This window comes from Mya arenaria, chromosome 3 (genome assembly GCF_026914265.1).
Source record: "Mya arenaria isolate MELC-2E11 chromosome 3, ASM2691426v1".
NCBI lineage: Eukaryota > Metazoa > Mollusca > Bivalvia > Myida > Myidae > Mya > Mya arenaria.
In genome coordinates, this window is record NC_069124.1 from 79587181 (window position 1) to 79605875 (window position 18695).

General features: G+C 36.3%; 1 protein-coding gene across 2 annotated transcripts in view; it reads left to right on the top strand.

The window, feature by feature from the left end:
• The window catches only part of LOC128226866 (death-associated protein kinase 1-like), a 45813-nt gene extending 27728 nt beyond the window's left edge, over window positions 1–18085 (top strand). For both annotated transcript variants that reach the window (XM_052936953.1, XM_052936954.1), the window contains 15 exons: window positions 2886–3005; window positions 5469–5567; window positions 5752–5850; window positions 6972–7070; window positions 9068–9265; window positions 10399–10497; window positions 11040–11141; window positions 11393–11572; window positions 11852–12062; window positions 12222–12332; window positions 12976–13170; window positions 13464–13591; window positions 14252–14383; window positions 14693–14881; window positions 15146–18085. In XM_052936953.1, the coding sequence (XP_052792913.1) occupies window positions 2886–3005; window positions 5469–5567; window positions 5752–5850; window positions 6972–7070; window positions 9068–9265; window positions 10399–10497; window positions 11040–11141; window positions 11393–11572; window positions 11852–12062; window positions 12222–12332; window positions 12976–13170; window positions 13464–13591; window positions 14252–14383; window positions 14693–14881; window positions 15146–16369 (3186 nt within the window). In that variant the 3' untranslated portion in view covers window positions 16370–18085. The remainder of the gene's footprint in view (window positions 1–2885; window positions 3006–5468; window positions 5568–5751; window positions 5851–6971; window positions 7071–9067; window positions 9266–10398; window positions 10498–11039; window positions 11142–11392; window positions 11573–11851; window positions 12063–12221; window positions 12333–12975; window positions 13171–13463; window positions 13592–14251; window positions 14384–14692; window positions 14882–15145) is intronic.
• Window positions 18086–18695: the final 610 nt, after the last annotated feature.

Sequence of the window (18695 nt, forward strand, 5' to 3'; positions counted from 1 at the left end):
GGAAAATTAATTCCTATGTTGATGTTTATTTTGGTTATGTTGGAGTTTCTTCCCTTCTGTAGAGACATACTTGTTGTTCTTTATGTTAAACACAAGTTGCTTTATTGCAACTTTTTATTGCCTATGAGCTTTGCTTTTTAATCAGATTATTCTATTGTTGTTGTATCATGATACTTTTGGCATGGGCTCAAGAAATATTTCTCAAACTATTTGCTAATGGAAATGAAAGTGTTTCTGGTTTATAAATGATATGGTGGTTGGGATGTTTTCCAAGGTGCTATTAACTTGTAGGTCAAAGAACCAAATACCTGTACAGAAAGATGGAGATCATGTTTACCTGCAAATTCAGTATTGTAACAGTTAAATAATAATAATAGTTCAAGTGTTGTGATATGCCTGGCAAAATGTTACAACCGATACAACTGAACTACTTCTTAAAGAAGTAATCAAATGTAGCTTTATGTTATGCTTCCATCTTCCAAAGTTTGACTATGTTTTAGACACAGTTTCATCTGTTTAGCTGGTCAGTTTGAATTAAGGAAGTATTTCAGGTTGGGTCATAGCTGTGATTTTGTTAGCACGGTCATCATCGTGCAAAAACTTAAGCCTTGGTAGTTTTTAAAAAGTGTTCAAGGTATTCACATCAGAAAATCACCTGCTATCGGCCCATAACTCTGGTTTTATTGATGGTTGAGTTATTCTCCGATTCCCATGAGAGTTGGTATCTGCTTGTTCTGTCCTTGCCTGATCCTCAAAATTCCTACTGCTGAGATACCATGCATTTATTGTTCAATACAGATCCAACTGAAGCAGAGATACTTTAAAGTCTTGAATCTGCAACTAGGAATAAACTCTGCTGGCTATTAAATTCTTAAAAAGTTTAAACTTAAATCGATTGATATCTGTAGACTCCAAGGTATGATAGCTTCATTTTGACATATTAAACTGCAGCTCTACAATGAAAAATAGTTTATACCCAATATACAGCAGCCATAATTCATTGGAATTACATTGTGTAAGAGTGATAATTATGTAATAAAGACAGTATGAATGTCTTAACATCAAGGTTATAATAGTCCAACACTTCTTTTCCACTAATCACAGCAATAATGAAATATAGGTTGGTCTGTATTTAAAGAAGAGTTGTTTTGTATAACAAAGTTCTGATTATTGCCTTGGATGTTATCAGTAGCAATGATTGTTTTGCTAGTCCCAGGAATATTCCTGGCAACTGTCAGTGTGTGAGCCAGAGTGGCTGCAGGCTGCTCTCCCGGGATGCCAGCCTTCCCACACCTCCATGCTGCCTCCAGAATTCCGCTCTCATAGTGCATCAAGAGAAGAGGGGAAATATGTGAATGAAATACCAGCAGGACTTTCTCTAGGACAATGGATTTATGATACAAATATTTACTGAAACATTAGCAACATATTAGTGGATATTAACAAGTGTTTTTGAGTGTACATATAAATATTATGGAAGAGGTAAAAATTAACAAAATAATCGCAATATTTGCTAAACTCTTACATTAAAGGTGTTTTAGTCAAAATAATCATCATCATCATCATCATCATCATCATCATCATCATCATCATCATCATCATCATCATCATCACCACCACCACCACCACCACCACCACCACCACCACCACCACCACCACCACCATCATCACCATCATCATCATCACCACCACCACCACCATCATCATTATCATCATCATCATTATCATCATCATCATCATCATCATCATCATCATCATCATCATCATCATCATCATCATCATCATCATCATCATCACCACCACCACCACCACCACCACCACCACCACCACCACCACCACCTAACCATCATCATCATCACCACCACCACCACCAACAACAACAACAACACCATCACCAGAATCACCAGAATCATCATCATCATCATCATCATCACCACCACCACCAACAACAACAACAACAACAACAACAACAACAACATCATCACCATCATCATCATCATCACCAGAATCATCATCATCATTATCATCATCATCATCATCATCATCATCATCATCATCACCATCATCATCATCATCACAAAACTCTTAATTATTTTTCATTCACCATCCCTCATTATTTTTCATCAATCTGATTATTTGCTGCCAGTCATCATGATCATCATTATCATCATCATCATCATCATCACCACTACCACCACCATGTATTCTTGCTTAATTTAAGGTATGGGCTGCTTATCTTAAGAAAATTCTCATACTTTGCCATCCCTGCTTAAATGCATTAATGAAGTTGGTCATTGCATACTTCAGCTTTTGCAGTAGTCTATCTACTCATTATGGTTATACTGTTAAGTTTTCTTTAAAATTGACATTCCATTAAAATAAATATATTTACTGTTCCATTTCAAAGATTAATACACTGAAGCAAGGTATTAGAAATACAGATGTTTTATATCTGCAGATTTAAGGAAGCATGTTTTTATTACAATATTAGCAAATGAACAAAATGACCATTGGTAACAGCTGCTTTGTTACCAAGTGTTGTGCTTGTATTTTTTGTATTGACTTACTTATATCAGCAAAAACAAATCCCGCTGAATTATGAACATTATAAATATTAAAAGCCTCAATGCTTTGCATGAGATATAAAAGCAATTTTTTCAACCACAGGACTCATTTTCGCAGATGATGTCACATAAATCAATCTCATAGCCACCTTTTGTAGGCTTTGTACAATAACAGTTTTAGCTTATGTTTTTATTTGCTTAAAATACTTTTCATCAGTTTCTTGTACTACCATTAGAGTGAAAAACTTGATCCAAGCACTAAATTCTGATGTCCATAATCTTGAATTAGCCACTAATGTATCTATCTATGTTGTATTGCAGGACAAAGCTGAAAACTTTGTGCAGGCTGGTCTGTTCTGTGCTGCAGAGGAGGGGAACCTTGAGGGTATAAAGGGCCTTGCCAGCATGGCACAGAAGATTGACCTCCACTCTGCTAACAAGGTATGTGGGCTCAGGAGCTGATTGGAGGAATATCTTGTACAAAAATAATGTTCTGGGTGTAATTTTTTTATTCATTTCACCAAGTTCAAGGGTTTGTTATTAATGGATAGTGTAATAACATAAATTATGCACTTCACAATCCATCATCTTCAAAATCAATGAAAAACCTGTATCATGTGATCCCCCAAATGCTGATGAATTGCAGTATGAGAAAATTCATTTTTTAAGACCTATAATAAATTATAAAAGTTTTACTTATATTTTTATGCCCCCTTTTGAAAAAAGTGGGGTATATTGTTTTGCACATGTCGGTCGGTCGGTCGGTCGGTCTGTCTGTCTGTCGGTCGGTCGGAATACCAAATGGTTTCCGATCAATAACTTGAGAACGCTTTGACCGAGGGACCTCATACTTGGTATGTGTATTGGTCATCACCAGCAGATGAACCCTATTGATTTTGAGGTCAGTGGGTCAAAGGTCAAGGTCAGTGTGACCTTTACATGAAAAACGGTTTCCGATCAATAACTTGAGAACGCTTTGACCCAGGAACCTCATACTTGGTAGGTGTATTGGTCATGACCAGCAGATGAACCCTATTGATTTTGAGGTCAGTGGGTCAAAGGTCAAGGTCAGTGTGACCTTAACATGAAAAACGGTTTCCGATCAATAACTTGAGAACGCTTTGACCCAGGGACCTCATACTAGGTAGGCTTATTGGTCATGACCAGCAGATGAACCCTATTGATTTTGAGGTCAGTGGGTCAAAGGTCAAGGTCAGTGTGACTGTAAGCTGAAAAAAGGTTTTCTGATTGTCCATATTTTATTTAAGTGTCCAAATCCTACTAACAATTTGGCTCCCAAGGGGGCATAAATGTTTCACTAACATCTCTTGTTATTTTTCATACACATAAGAGCTTCAAGTTTACTTGTATGAGCAATTGATTTTAAAAAATTAAGAACAATTACTATATCCATGGGATAATTATATTAAAGCAATTGTGCACCAGATGATCAATTTGCAAGAAAAAAAGAAAATTGTCGAAAACTGTCATAAACTTGGTATTAATGTGTACAATGCATTGAAACTTACTAACTGAAGTACAATATAGTTTACAATTTATTTAAGTTCAGTAGTTATTTCTTATTTTTCCATTAAAAAAGATTACTGGGTATGTCTGCCAAGTAGAATTCATTCCTTATGCCTGATTGGCTAGTCGGTGTTATCACGTGATATTACCGAGTTAGGTGTATAGCTTAATTATGTCACCGAATTGGTGTAAGCCGTCGTAGCTGAGTGGATACGACCCTGGACTGCAATTTTGGCAACACAGGTTTGAACCTGGTCTCCGATACAATTATTTTTTACATTTTGGTACTTTTTTTAAAATTATGATATCAAACCGTAACACATTCTTTGAAATAATTGTCCTGAGATTCGTTACAGAAAAAAACTTTTTTGGTGCCAATCTGGTGTACAGTCCCTTTAAGACCTGTAGGTCTTGTATAAATGAACTTTATATTCAAGAACCATAACTAAGTCATCCAAATTGGATTATTGTCTGCCCATGATCAAATTTCTTCAAAATTGAATACCAGGGTTATTATGTTTGGTTCAAGTTATGTGAAAGAAACAACTCGTGCAATATCAACTTATTTCATCTGCTTGTAGCTCTTTGATAAAATTTGGGGAAATTGGTCAAGTATTCTGGGGGGGTTCAGTTCGTGTTGTGCCCTTGGTTTTTTGTTGACAGTTGTGACTATTAATACATTGGCTAAGCATTAATGTGATGACAGATAGCAAAAACCACATGTTCATGCCAGGGGCAGTATGGTAATTAATCTTCTAATGGGGGCGGACTTGAATTAACTAGCCAGATGTGATATGCTTGTGGTGTTTTATTGTGGATTTAATTTTGATTCAAGAAAATATTTTTAAAAAAGGTAACTAACACCATTATTTGTATTGCTAAGCTTTGATACAAGAGTCACAAAAATAGTGGAAAATGTTGGCTTTGGAAATATCTTAAGATTAATAACTGGAAATATATATTATGTTTATAAATATGAACTTGGCTGCAATATACAGGTTTATGCTGTCAATATATAGGCTTATGCTGTCATTATTGATGTAAATGTATAATTTGTTTAAGCTGTTAATCTACATGTTTATGCCTTTAATATATATCAGTACTGTAAATCTATAGGTTTATGCTGTTAATCTATATGTTGATGCTGTAAATCTGTTTTAATGCTGTAAATTTATAGGTTTATGCTGTAATTATATAGGTCTATAAGAATTTTGCTGTCAAATATAATCCTTTAGATATATTTTCAAAACAAAATTCATTTAAAAAATCATAATATGACTTCGCTTAAGCATCTTAGATGTAAAAATTACTCAGTTCACCATACTTGTTCATTGTATATCTTTGTCTCTATTGAATCTTTTTATTGTATGTTTGCAGCACGGAGAGACAGCTGTTCACATGGCAGCCAGTGGGGGTCACACTGAAGTCATACGCTTCCTGCAGTCGAAAGGGGCTGACATCGCTGCCCTTGATAAGGTTCATATATTGATATACAATGATATTTCAAAATAAATCTGTTTGATTTGTTTTGAAGGCTGTGCAAGGATGAAAATGAATAATGTAATATGTGGTTATTATGTTGCTGCTTTGTCAATAGGATGTTTGTTATCATTTGGTAGCTAAGAATATAGTCATTGGGTTAGTATTTCTTTTTTTGCAGCAAGGGGACAGTGGTGTGTACTGGGCGGCTCGTCAAGGTCATGTGGAAGTGATCCAGTACCTGCATGAGGAGGGCGTGGCTCTTCACACACAGAACAAGGTAATGTCACCCTAACAGAGCCTAACTCACGTCAGTCTCTCCTACAAACAATGTTCAAAAAATGAAAAGTCAATTTTGAAGAAAAAAGTAGCAATATCTTTATCTTATCTTGGCTATATGCAATTCTATGATTCTGATTGGTAGATTAGTATAAGTTCGAATATAGTTAATTGTTATAGCATTTACAGAAAGCATTAGCTATGAAATCACTCACTGGTATGAAGTACAGAAACATGCTAAATGTTTAATTTACAAATGTATTTGCTGTGTTCATATATACTGCTAGTCCAAGCATTTATAGCAACGTTAATATTTGTGATTTCTTTACTTTTTTGTGGCTTTCAATTGAATATTGTAAACATTTGTTTCATTCTGAGATATATCAGCAGGATGTTCAATCATATCACTGGGAGCCTTAAAGAGGAAATTACAAGAAAACAATGCTGTTACTGGAACGATTTAGACGCTGATATATAGTGATTAACATGAGATAACTTGAGAATAAACCAATTTGCCAAGGGCATTATAGATAATACATAGTGTTTTACTGTCATTATACAAATGAGTGTATCCTGTCAGTATGGTTGGAATGTAGGATGTTACACACACCAATCATTGGGACATTATTGCTTGTTTTTGTGTATCAATTATTCAGAACATTAGCATTGAATGATCCTATCTAATGTATGTGTCCTTCTAGATCACCAAGGGTGTAATGATTTGATAATAAAAACAACAAAACAATAAATGCCAGTTTCAGTTTTACCAGAAACCTATTGTTTTTGTAAACCTATTTACTCCTACATTGATATTGTTTCTCTCTATATACACTTTGCATTGAACAAACATAATTGATTTTAGTGAAGGTTTTTGACATTTATTCATTTGACAGAGAAGACTCTTCATTTTTGTTTCTCTTTTTTTTTTGCCTCAAAGATGGATATTTAAAATCACACCATCTGATGGAACTGTCCGTTTGTCCTTTCGTCCAATTATTTTTTTTATTTTTTTTTCAAATACAACTTTGGGGTCATTCATCAATTACAGTGACAGCTCTTGTTGCACTCATTGGCACATCCTTTTCTCCAACCATTCTCATGTTGACCTGTGTTGTATTGCAGTCTGGTGAGACAGCAGCTCATGTTGCGGCCAGGTATGGCCACCTCGCGGTCATCGAGTATCTCGTCTCTGCCGGCGTGGACATGGATATACAGGACAGTGTGAGTAGACTACAGTCAAAATTGTAATTGTAAAACCCAATACTTACTCAATAATCAATACTTTTCACTGTGTGAGTTGATGGTGTCCAGTTTGAGACAACTCCAAAACAGGCTCAGTTCATTCAAAGACAAATAAAATTATGATACCTTTGTGTTTAGAACACTTTACATAAGGGTATGTTATGTCACAACTCAAATTACAAGGATTTTTTCAAGAAAGATATTTTCTGCCTGGCTTTGTTCTTTGGTTGGAAGCTTAAGTTTCAGAAACATATCAGTGCTAAGATTTTGAACATCATCCGTTCATTTGTTTTACTATTGAGCTAGCTGATTAGTTTAAAATTCTGGGGAGGTCCTTCTGACATTATCTGGCATAACTCAGTTACCCGAATTCATTTGATTAAGTTCCTGACAGCTACAATATGTGTTGGATCAGCCAAGATGATTTTAGCTTATTAGATTGTATTCCCAGCTTGTGTCTGTTTGTATCTAATTGATTTTGTTCCGACACTGACATGAAGCTTCATGCACACAGATACATGATAGAGATCATTGTGTTTTTTACTCTGACATTCTTGCCTTTGAAAAAAACAAGCAACGAATATACAAGTTAAGCTACACTGAATCAAATTATTCAACACAATTAAATGTAGTTTATTTGTAAAGAATTCACATTGACAGCCCATCTGGAACAAGAAGGTGTTTATTGTTTTGCACATGTTTGTTCGCCTTGTCTGAGTGGTTGGGCGTGACCAGTATATGACCTTGATTGATTTTAAGGTCAATTGGGTCAAAGGTGAAGGTCACAGTGACATTAAATGTGAAAAGGTTGTCAAAGTGACAATTCCTTCACCCATGGCCCTCAAACTTGACATGACAGTTGGGCATGACCAGTAGACCCCTATTGATTTTGGGGTCAGCAGGTCTAAAGGTAAAGGTCACAATGACTTGATGTGAAATGCATGTCCAAGGGATAACTTGACAATGCCTGCACCGATAGTCCTTAAACTTGACGTGGACAAGTAGATGACCTCTATTGATTTTGAGGCCATCAGGTCAAAGGTCAAAATCAGAGTGACATAATCCACAATGCCTGGACCTATGCTATGGTCCTCAAACTTGACTTGGAGGTAAGCATGACAAGTATATGACCTCTATTGATTTTGAGGTAACCAGATCAAAGCTCTCGGTGACCTTGAATGCAAAAAGATTGTTCAAGTGATAACTCAAGAATGCCTGGAAAATGGTCTTAAAACTTGATATGGAGGCTTTGCCTGACCAGTAGATAACCCCTATTAAATTTGAGGTCATCAAGTCCAGATCACAATGACCTAACCATGAAAAGCTTGTGCAACAATGCCTGTAAAGAATTAACATTGACTGCCCCCTGAGCACTTGTCATTAACTCATAGCTTTGTCATTTTTATGCCCCCCTTCGAAGAAGAGGGGGTATATTGCTTTGCACATGTTTGTTGGTCATGTCTCCTTTTTTGTTAGTCATGTCTCCTCAATACCTGGACCTATTATCCTCAAACTTGACTTGGAGGTTAGGTGTGACCAGTTTTAATTTTTAGGTCATTAGGTCAAAGGTCAAGGTCACAGTGACATTGAATACAAAAAAAACTTATCTGATTAATAACTTGTGAATGCCTTGCCCTCTTCATTCTTACCACAATAGAATTATTGAATAAACATTGTTCATAATCTTAAAACTGCCTCATAGGCATCCAATGTGAAATGAAAAATCATATGGCATTTCGGTCCATGCATATTTTATTCCATTATCCAAATATTCCTGACAACATGGCGCTCAGGGGGACATAATATTTGACTAACATCTCTTGTTTCATTATAGAAAATTATACCAATGAGTTTTTGACTGTACAGATAAGAGTTTAGACACAAATTAATTAATGCCAAGTAAATCTTAATTGTGTTTAAGTGATAAAAGATACTCTTGATTTATATTATTAAGAAGGCAAACATATGTATTTCAGCTAGGAGAGTCGGCCCTCCACAATGCGGCATGGCATGGGTTCCTGGGTATTGTACATGTGCTGTGTCGAGGTGGGGTAACACTTGGGATACAGAACAAGGATGGGGACTCCCCTCTCCACTGTGCAGCCTCGCGGGGCCATGTGGAGTGTGTGAAGATCCTGCTGGAGGCTGGCATGCCCCTCGACCTCACTGACAAGGTAGGCACGATTTGCTTGTTCATGGGTTTGAATTTAAATAATATCATAGTACTACAGAATTATTCATTTTGTTACAGCATAATGATTGACAATTATATGTCATTGAACTTGTTTTATGTTGTTTAATTTGTTGTTTGATAAACAGTAATTTTTAAACTGCTTAATTATGTTCTGGGTGAGATGTAATGTTGTTGCCCTGTCTGTCAATCTGTCCGTCAGTCAGTCTCAATAGCTATAGAATGCTTTGATCCAGGAACTTAACTTATACTCGGAATGCAGGTTTTTCATGACCAATAGATGAATTTTGAGATTAGAAGGTCAAAGTCGCGGTGACTTTGAGGTTGAAAATATGGATTCCGCTCAATAATAAGATCCTTTGGGTCAAGGAATTCCATACTTGGTTTGTTAGTTGGTCATGAATTGTTGATGACCCTAATTGATTTTGAGATCAGTAGGTCAAAAGTCAAGGTCACATTGACTTTCAGTTGAAAATGATATGTTGGCGGTGACCTTAAGCTGAAAAGTGGTTTCCGCTCAATAACTACAGAAGCTTGCACTCAGGAACTTTATACTTGGTATGCCAGTAGGTCAAGACTAGTGGATGACCCCTATAGATTTTATAATCAGAATGTCGAAGGTCAAGGTGACCTTCAGGTGAAAAATCTGTTTCTGCTCAATAACTATAGAATGCTTGCACTCAGGAACTTCAAACTTGGTATCAGTTGGCCATGACTAGTATATAACCACCATTGATTTTGAGGTCAATAGGTAAATATCAGGTGAAAAATGATTTGTTGGTTACCAATCTATATGTCTCACTTTGTTTCCGCTCAATTACTATTTAACGCTTTGACCCAGGCATTATATACTTGGCATGTAGGCTGTTCATGACCAGTAGATGACCCCTATGTTGTTTCTTCTTGAGTCAATAAGAACAAATTTCATGTCCATCATTGAATATATCTCAGCTACAACCACACAATGGGGGAGACAAGTACTTTTTCAAAAAGCAATCTCTAGTTTCTTCTTGTTTTGACTCTGTTTCCATTTCTTTCCAAAACAAATTAATCACTAGAATATTACAGCTGAAAAGATCTTTAGTTTCATTAAAGATTTCTACATTTACTTGACAGCGTGGGTGCTCAGCCCTGTACCTGGCATGTAACAGACAACACACTGCAATCGCCCTTATGCTGCTGCATGCAGGCTGTAATATGGACACGCACATTGAAGTAAGTGAGGTTAACAATGGGAAAGTCGTCTTTACTCTTAGTTATAACAAAGTGGTAGGAAACTCACAATTTGAAATATAAAACTTTTGTGTTTCTACAATTGCCTTAATTTTAAACAACAAAAGTATATTTATTTGTAAACATTCAATAAGAATTTTCGATTGGTTAAAATAATGAGTAAAATATGAGTGTTAAATTGGCTGAAACACTGAATGGAGTCAGTGAGACAAGTCTAGCGGTAAGGATAATCTGGTATTGAATACTGATCCTGGGCCCTGTTCCATTTAGGGATCTTAGTCGTAACTTTACATATCTTAAATGTATAGAAACATCAGAGGTGGCATCAAGTCAGTTTGTTACTTTACCTCAAATGTGTTTTAAACTTAAATACTGTCATTGGTCATTTTTTTATAGCATAATTAGGAAAAAATGGCATTAATATCCTTTCACTTTACGACTAAAATTAACAGGCCCCTGATCTATAAAAACACAGGAGTAATGCTAATAAGAATTCATTTGTCATTTGCTGCATTTGTTTCCAGGATGCTGGAGAATATGTCCTACACTGTGCTGTTCGGGAAGGCCTTACCTCTGTGGTACAGACATTGTGTGCCTATGGCTGTAAGGTTGATGTTCTTACAAAGGTAACATATTCATACCGTAATTTCAGAGGTACATGTTAAGCACAGTAAATCAAACTGATTTGTCCTGCTGGTCAAACATATAAGGACATGAAGAACTCTTAAGCCATGGAAATGTTTCTTGGATAAGCCCTTAAAGAAACAGTGACCATCATAACCTATTTAACTCTTTATTGAACAATTATATGGCTTGAACAGTTGTATTTTTCCTGTTACTCACTGTTGTACAACAATACAGTTTGTATTGATTACAGGAAAGCAGCTTGACGCCATTGCACATAGCCAGTAAGATTGGGAACATTGAGATGGTTCGGTGCCTGCTGCTGTCGGGAGGTAAACCGGATGCCCCTAACAAGGATGGCATCACGCCTGACATCATGGCGCTGGCAGAGGGATACACAGACATTGCTGAACTTCTCCAAAAAGTCAGAGGGGTATGATTAAGTCTTATTATGTCTATATTAAAACATGTTAGAAAGGAAATATTTTCTCTCCTCAACAGAAGCAACTTCATATAGAATTAAAATGCAAGAATAAATGTGTTTGAATAACTTAAAATTTTCTTTAATAGCTTGAGGCTTATCATTGTCTTTTAATTAAAATTGAAGTGAAAAAAATCAATATGAAAATCCAGTAGGAAGGAGATGATTTTGTATTTTCAACTTCTACATGTAAACTTCAGTTATCATTTACAGTTTTTCTTCCGTTCATAGGAGAAGGGTGAGATGTACATCAAGCAGCTGATGTCAACAAGCCTATCATTGCCCCAGGTCAAGGTCAAGTTTCTGGGCTCAACGGGCGTGGGCAAGTCCACCCTGATAGAGTCCCTTAAATGTGGGCTTTTCAGTAGTTTTTTTCGGCGGTCACGTCTCAGTAGCTCTGGTCACAGTCCTGCATCAGGCGCAAATGGCAGGTCATCCAAAGGTATGGTGTCATTGAAATATTCTTGAGAAGTGTTAAAACAAAGATACAAGTAGTTCTGAGCCATGTTTGATGAACATTAAATACCTTATTCATACTGATTTTTTAACAGGTGGCATTCTTAGAATATTATTCAAGTACAGTTTATCTACTGTTATACAGGTAGCAAATCTCGGTTGCCACGTCAGTACAGCCTCCCTACGCCACTGTGTTACAGTGTGGGCAATCCCCAGTACACCAAGGGCATCAATATACAGCAGTGCAACATCACAGGTAGTAACAATACTTTCCATAATCTTAAACAGACCAAAACTGGGAATTAGCATTGTCTAGTATAGCATGTAATGTCAAAGTCCGTAATTTATGTATGCTAAAGGTCAAAAGGAGTTATGTATGTCAATTCACGTCATTATTTTGCATTGAAGGTAGCTTACATTGCTCTAGAATTGCACCTACACTCATGAAACTTCATTGAAATGTTGTACAGCATGGGAATTGTGCGCCTGTTATTTGTGTTTCATTTCACTTCTTCTAATGAGAGTTATGACCCTTGATTTAGTAAAAAATTATCTGAAAAAAATTATTGCTCTAGATTTGGTAAAAGATATTTTGAAAAATCTTAAGTAAGGCTGGCACAACAGTGGCAGAATGTTGATCTGTTCTATAATGCACATGCTCATGTTGTTATTGCAAAAAATGACATTTAACTATTCCTTTGTCCAGACAGTGTCAATGGATATTCATCCCTTCTGTGATAGCTCAAGTTTGATATTGCTAAGTTTGATTAATTTGTAGCATTTTTTGTAATCTTTTCAAATCCACTGTGCCAAGTTCTACTTGTAATTCTGTCTTCATTTTGGACTTTTGCTCTTCTGTTTACCAAAGGTACATGTGCATTTTGTTTGTTGTCCTGCAGGTGTGGGTGAGGTAAGCATGTGGGACTTCTCCGGTTATGAACCGTACTACATGCTGTACGACCACTTCCTGGGGGAGACAGGCTGTATTCATGTGGTCATGTTCAACCTCACCGACCCCTTCGACGAGCAGCTTGCACAGGTCTACTTCTGGCTCAACTTCATCAAGGCTCGTTCCACACCAGTGCTCCCACTAGGTACATATAGATTTTTTGTAATTCATTGCCATGAAGTGTTTGCAAAATAAATGGAAGCCTGGAATCCATTCTTCATTAAACAATTCATAGCAATATAGACTGTTTTACATATTTAGTCTCATTTTAATGTTATATTATGATTATCTTGACATTGACTTTCTCATGAAGTAAATTGTAAACATTAATTTGAACCAATTTTAGGAAAACAGTACAAATTACACAGATGTTTTACCTATGAAAATTTGTTTGGTTTAGATATCAATTTTGATCAGTCTCAATTTGCTTTCTTTCAGGTCTGTGTGGTAAGTTGCCGTACAGACCGAGTGTGATCCTGATAGCAAGCCATGCAGACAAGGCTGGGTGTCAAAAGAATGCCCGGGGAGAGTATGTCAGCCCTGTGGCTAGCAGTATACTGGCAAAGGTAAACATATAAATGTTTAATGAGTCATTACATTTCTTTGTGTGTTCATGCCATATGAACTAAGAGAGCATGATTAACAAATTTGATGACATGCCATTGTGCTTCTTGGGAAATTGCATTTCCTCCTGGGTCCAAAGAGCATGAACACTGGAATCAAATGCACTCAGACCTGATATTTACATTTGAATAATTATTCATCGCGATAAAAAATAAGTAAATTCTCATGCAGTTGAATATTTATTGATAATATTAGGTTTTTGACGAGACACTTTTATATTCAAGAATAGCTGATAATTGTAACATTGTTTACCATTGGTTATAGGATTTCACGCTAATCGAAAAGGAACTCAACACTGAAATGAACAATTATGTAATCCACCTATACAGCATATTATACACTATGAAGATCAAGTTTTCCCTGTACAATGGGCAAATGTAAATGTTTTTACTTTAGTTGTGAAAGGTTATACTTTGAAACATAGTAAAATACCTCCCCAGAGACCATTTGAGGCATTTTAAATAATGAAATAGGGATACATGACCCCTTGATTGAAAATGGCCCTCGGCATATTCATAGAAAACTAAGAAGAGTTTTTATGAAGTTTTTTATACATGCAACATGTCCCATGTTAAGTGTGTTGTAAATGATGTATGTTGCAGGTACAGCAGAAGTTTAGCCAGGATGTGGAGGTTACAGAGCGTGTGTTTGTGCTGGACGCCCAGGTGGCCATGACCTATGACATCAAGGCCCTCAAACACAACCTCTACCAGCACAGGACAAACATACTCAGGGTATTTGTGTTTGCTTGTGCATAACAACATACATGTAAATGTGAACATGTCTGATAAGTCACCCATCAGTTGATATGTTAGCTGATGCATTGGTTTTACATATTTACATTTTTGTGTAGGATTTCTTTTCTATTTACATCATTGCTGTGCATTATGGTGCTAATTGTGTTACAGAGGAACAAACATAAAACATTAGTGATAATGGAATTTGAATGTTTTCAAGTACTTCTTCACAGTTTCATAGTCACCTTTGAATTAATTCCCATTTTTTTTCTTCATTTCATTCAGTTTATTTTCTTTCATCCACAGCTGGTAGGGAAAACAAGTGGTTTCATGGAGTCAATGTTGTCGACCCTACCCTCATGGCGACGCTCCTCTTCCTCCTTCCCTGTGTTGTCATGGCAACAGTTCACAGAGTTTGTCAGGTCAAAGGTTAACCCTCTTGTGGGGGAGAACCATGTGAAACACCTCATTGAGCAGCTGCAGCTGGTGGGTGAGGTAAGTAGATGGTGGTTATACTCTAGCATGGTTTGTAGAAAAATGCACCTAATGTTGTCAGGTATTGTGTGTCACAGGTGTACACTGTTGTCAATGCCAGCATGTTTTATCGTATTTTAGAATGTATAGACATTTAGTTGAACCTCTGTATCTAATGGAAAGTTAAGACTTGATTGTAACACATTTTGAGCTTTCCAGTCATATTTTGTATTATTATCACCAATTCTTATTAATTTTGTATTCAATTTTTGTTTTGATTTTCAGATTGTCTACCTGGAGAAAGATACAGGTGAAAGCTTGGTTGTTCTCAATCCCAAATGGCTGTGTGGAGAAATCATAGGAAACCTAATATCTCATGAGAAAATAGTCCAGTCACGAATAACTGGCTGCTTCTCTGTGGACGACTTCCAGCTAATGTACCCAGAAACTGATGCACCAGATTTGCTCAATGTTCTAGAAGCATTAGAAGTGTGTACTCGCTGTGAGAATGATGATGAGATTGAATATGAATTCCCCTGCTTAAACTTTGTAGAAACTCTAAATGGCCTCTGGCAGAGAGATGTGAAACATTTTGGCAATGCTGTTTATGGTGGTTTACGAATATTTGCACCAGACAGTTTGTCGCAACTGAAGCACATATTTCCACGTGTTCAGACCCACCTGCGGCGAAATATAGTCCAGGAGCATGATGACCCAGACTCAGACTTGTACCAGTGGCACCATGGCTCAAAGTACTGCTGTGGCGACTTTGAGGGCATGATCTCCATGGACAGACATGAGCAGCACATCGAGATCAAGGTCCGCGGCCCGCCAGACACAGCCACACAACTATTCTACTTCTTGGAAGACTTTGTGAACACTGTGGAACAAGTGCTTTCTCATGTACTACCAGGATTGTATGTAGAAAGACAAGTACTAAGTCCTGCCAATTTGAAGGACCATGTAAAAACACCTTACTGTTACTCTTCACAGGAAGTTTTAAGTGCTCAATTGAACAAATACTCAGTATTAACATCACCTGATGGTAAAAAAGAGAAGTTTAATGATGTGCTGTTTATGGGTTCAAGTGAAGTGCGAAACTCTGTGTGTTTGGGTGTTGACCTTCCTATATCCTACCTGCCCGTGTACACGAGGCAGTCATTGTGCCAGATAATGGACCCTCAGGATCCCATGGGTCGGGACTGGTGCCTCCTGGCTGTTACTCTCGGCCTCGAAACATGCCTGCCCTCCCTCGACTCAACTGGGTGTAGAAACGAGAGTAAAACTGAGAGAACTTTGGAGGAATGGTCACAAGTGGAACGAAACGCTACTATAAACCATCTGATATTAAGACTTAAGGAGTTTAACCGTGATGATGCGGTGGAAGTGTTATTACGGACCTCCCCGTTGTACAGGACTCTGGTATATGATGAGCAGAGCACAGATGAGAGTGGAACACCGGCCCTTGGGACTGCCTCAACAAACACTCTTTCAAACCTCTCCCGGTGACATGAGGAATGCTGATTGTTATTATATTTGTTATTGTATTTAATTCTGTATTGAAATATTTACCTCTCATTCTATTTAGAATGCACATTAATAGTATTTAAACCAAAACAACAAGTTATTATGTTCTGTCAACTATAACATACATTACACCATTCAAATTTCTTGCCATATATAATTTGGACTAACTACCATGACCTTAATCTTGTTCAGTTTTTTATCATTTATATCGAAGACATTTATCAAACATTTCAGGTTTTTACCTTGATATTACTGGTACTGTCGGGATTATGCTGGTTGAAGTATAGTACCATGACTGTAGTGTTAAGTCTTTCATTGAGGTTGCAGAATGATGCACCACTTGTACAATAGGATAAAAGGACGGCATTCTTTACTGTTTGTTTGACAATGAAATCCATCTTGGTGCTTGGAAAATATGTAAAAAACGGTTGCTAGAAAATTATAATGAAAATATGGCTTTATGTGTTGATTTTTGACTATTTTTGACTATTGCAGTAAACACACTACTATGCAAGCATATGAAATCCAAGACAGCCTGGCAGTATTATATAGAGGATAAAAATTGATTGTATCCGTTTTAAATCACAATATTTATATATTTCCATGAGTGAGCTCTGAAATATATACTTTTAGTGTTCATGAGGTGGAATTTTTCCCTGAAACAAACAATATACCTTAAAAGATAAAGAATTGCAATTGCTAATAATTGTAGTTTATCAGAAAAGTGCACCAAAATGTATGTGGCATAACATAATTTCAGAAATTATGTCGTTGAAATTGTGTCCCAGCCCCGGGTGCGCTGACTTGATGTTGATGTGAGAGAGGGCTAAAATTTCAAAATCATGAGATAATGTTTTTATTGAACTGATTCTTCTCTATAAACCACCGAGAAGCATGTAATAACTTGTCACCAAGTGACATACGCATTATGGATTGTATACATATGAAATTGTACTGGGTTTCATGTAAAAAATTGTTTATTTTCTATTATGAGTATTGTTATCAGTTTGTTAATTTTATTTTGATGATCAAATCTCATTTTGTTAATCTTTTATCATTTAAAACAGGTGTGTTTCCTTTTGACCTTATTTCTTGCTTGAACTGAATATGACATGTCTTCTTGTCTCGGAAATTGGTTAAATAATGCTTGTATAAAACTGGCTAACTCTTTGATTGGTCAAAGTTAGCCAAAACAATAATTGATTGGTCAATATTTATCCAATTATTACTATTTACCAATCAAATCACTCAAATGTGCAAACTGGCCAAGAGATAGCCTTTGGATAACTTATCAACCTTTTATACAATAAGCTGCTGTTTGATACTTTTTTATTTGTTTTGTTTTAGGGATAAATAAAATCTCAAGCTGGAAAATTAGGAGCTCTTATTTTGACTTTCTCGTGAACACTAAGCAGTGTGTTACAGCAATGTGAAGTGTGGTTTCTTGTCTCGTCTAGTCTAGTCTGTGATCTGTGTTCAGTGCTGTCTTGCAGTTGCCCTTCAGTGGTTGTGACATTTTGTTTCCTTTTTGTACCAACTGCCTTTTTTTAAAAGGTATAGTGTTGATTTTTATACATTACAGTGTTTCATGTTCTTGTATAGTTCATCATTTCATCATTTTAGTTGTAATGAATTTACAAGATATTTATTTGCTTTATAGAAAATGAAAAAGGTTTTAACATTAAAATATTATGAACAGTTTGTTTTTTGTTATCTATGTAAAGCTATCTCACAAATGTTTTATGTCTTTACATCCTGTCAATCATTTTAGTAACTAAACTTTTTTGATTGGCCTAGACACCTTCCGTTTGTATTAAATAGTGTCATATTTAATGGTTTAGGGTTTTCCGTATTAAATAGCAGAGACAGTTCTAAAAAAAGGATGTTCTATTACATGTACTTGCTCAGTATGCAAGCCTTATAAATGGAAACATAATAACACTTCTTGACTTGTTCTAATTAAATATGAATTGATATTCAACTCACCACATAAAAACAGTACTGACGTCTTATAAATATCACATCCTTTTCAATAACAAAGTCCATAATTGTGTATTGTCTGAGCATCAAGAAACTTGGTGTTAGAGAGCTTACTATTTTGGTAAAGTTGAAGAGTGGCCTCAGGTGGTAGACATTGTGGCTGCTTAGAGGATTAACAAGGTTTTTCAAGCATTTGATCAAGTGATCTTATCAACCTTCCATGACTGACAGGACAGTATTTCTTGTCCAAATCACCATGACCTTTTAATAACTGACCAACAAAGCAATAGGTGTTATCTACCGACCATGAACAATGAGCAAAGGAAGT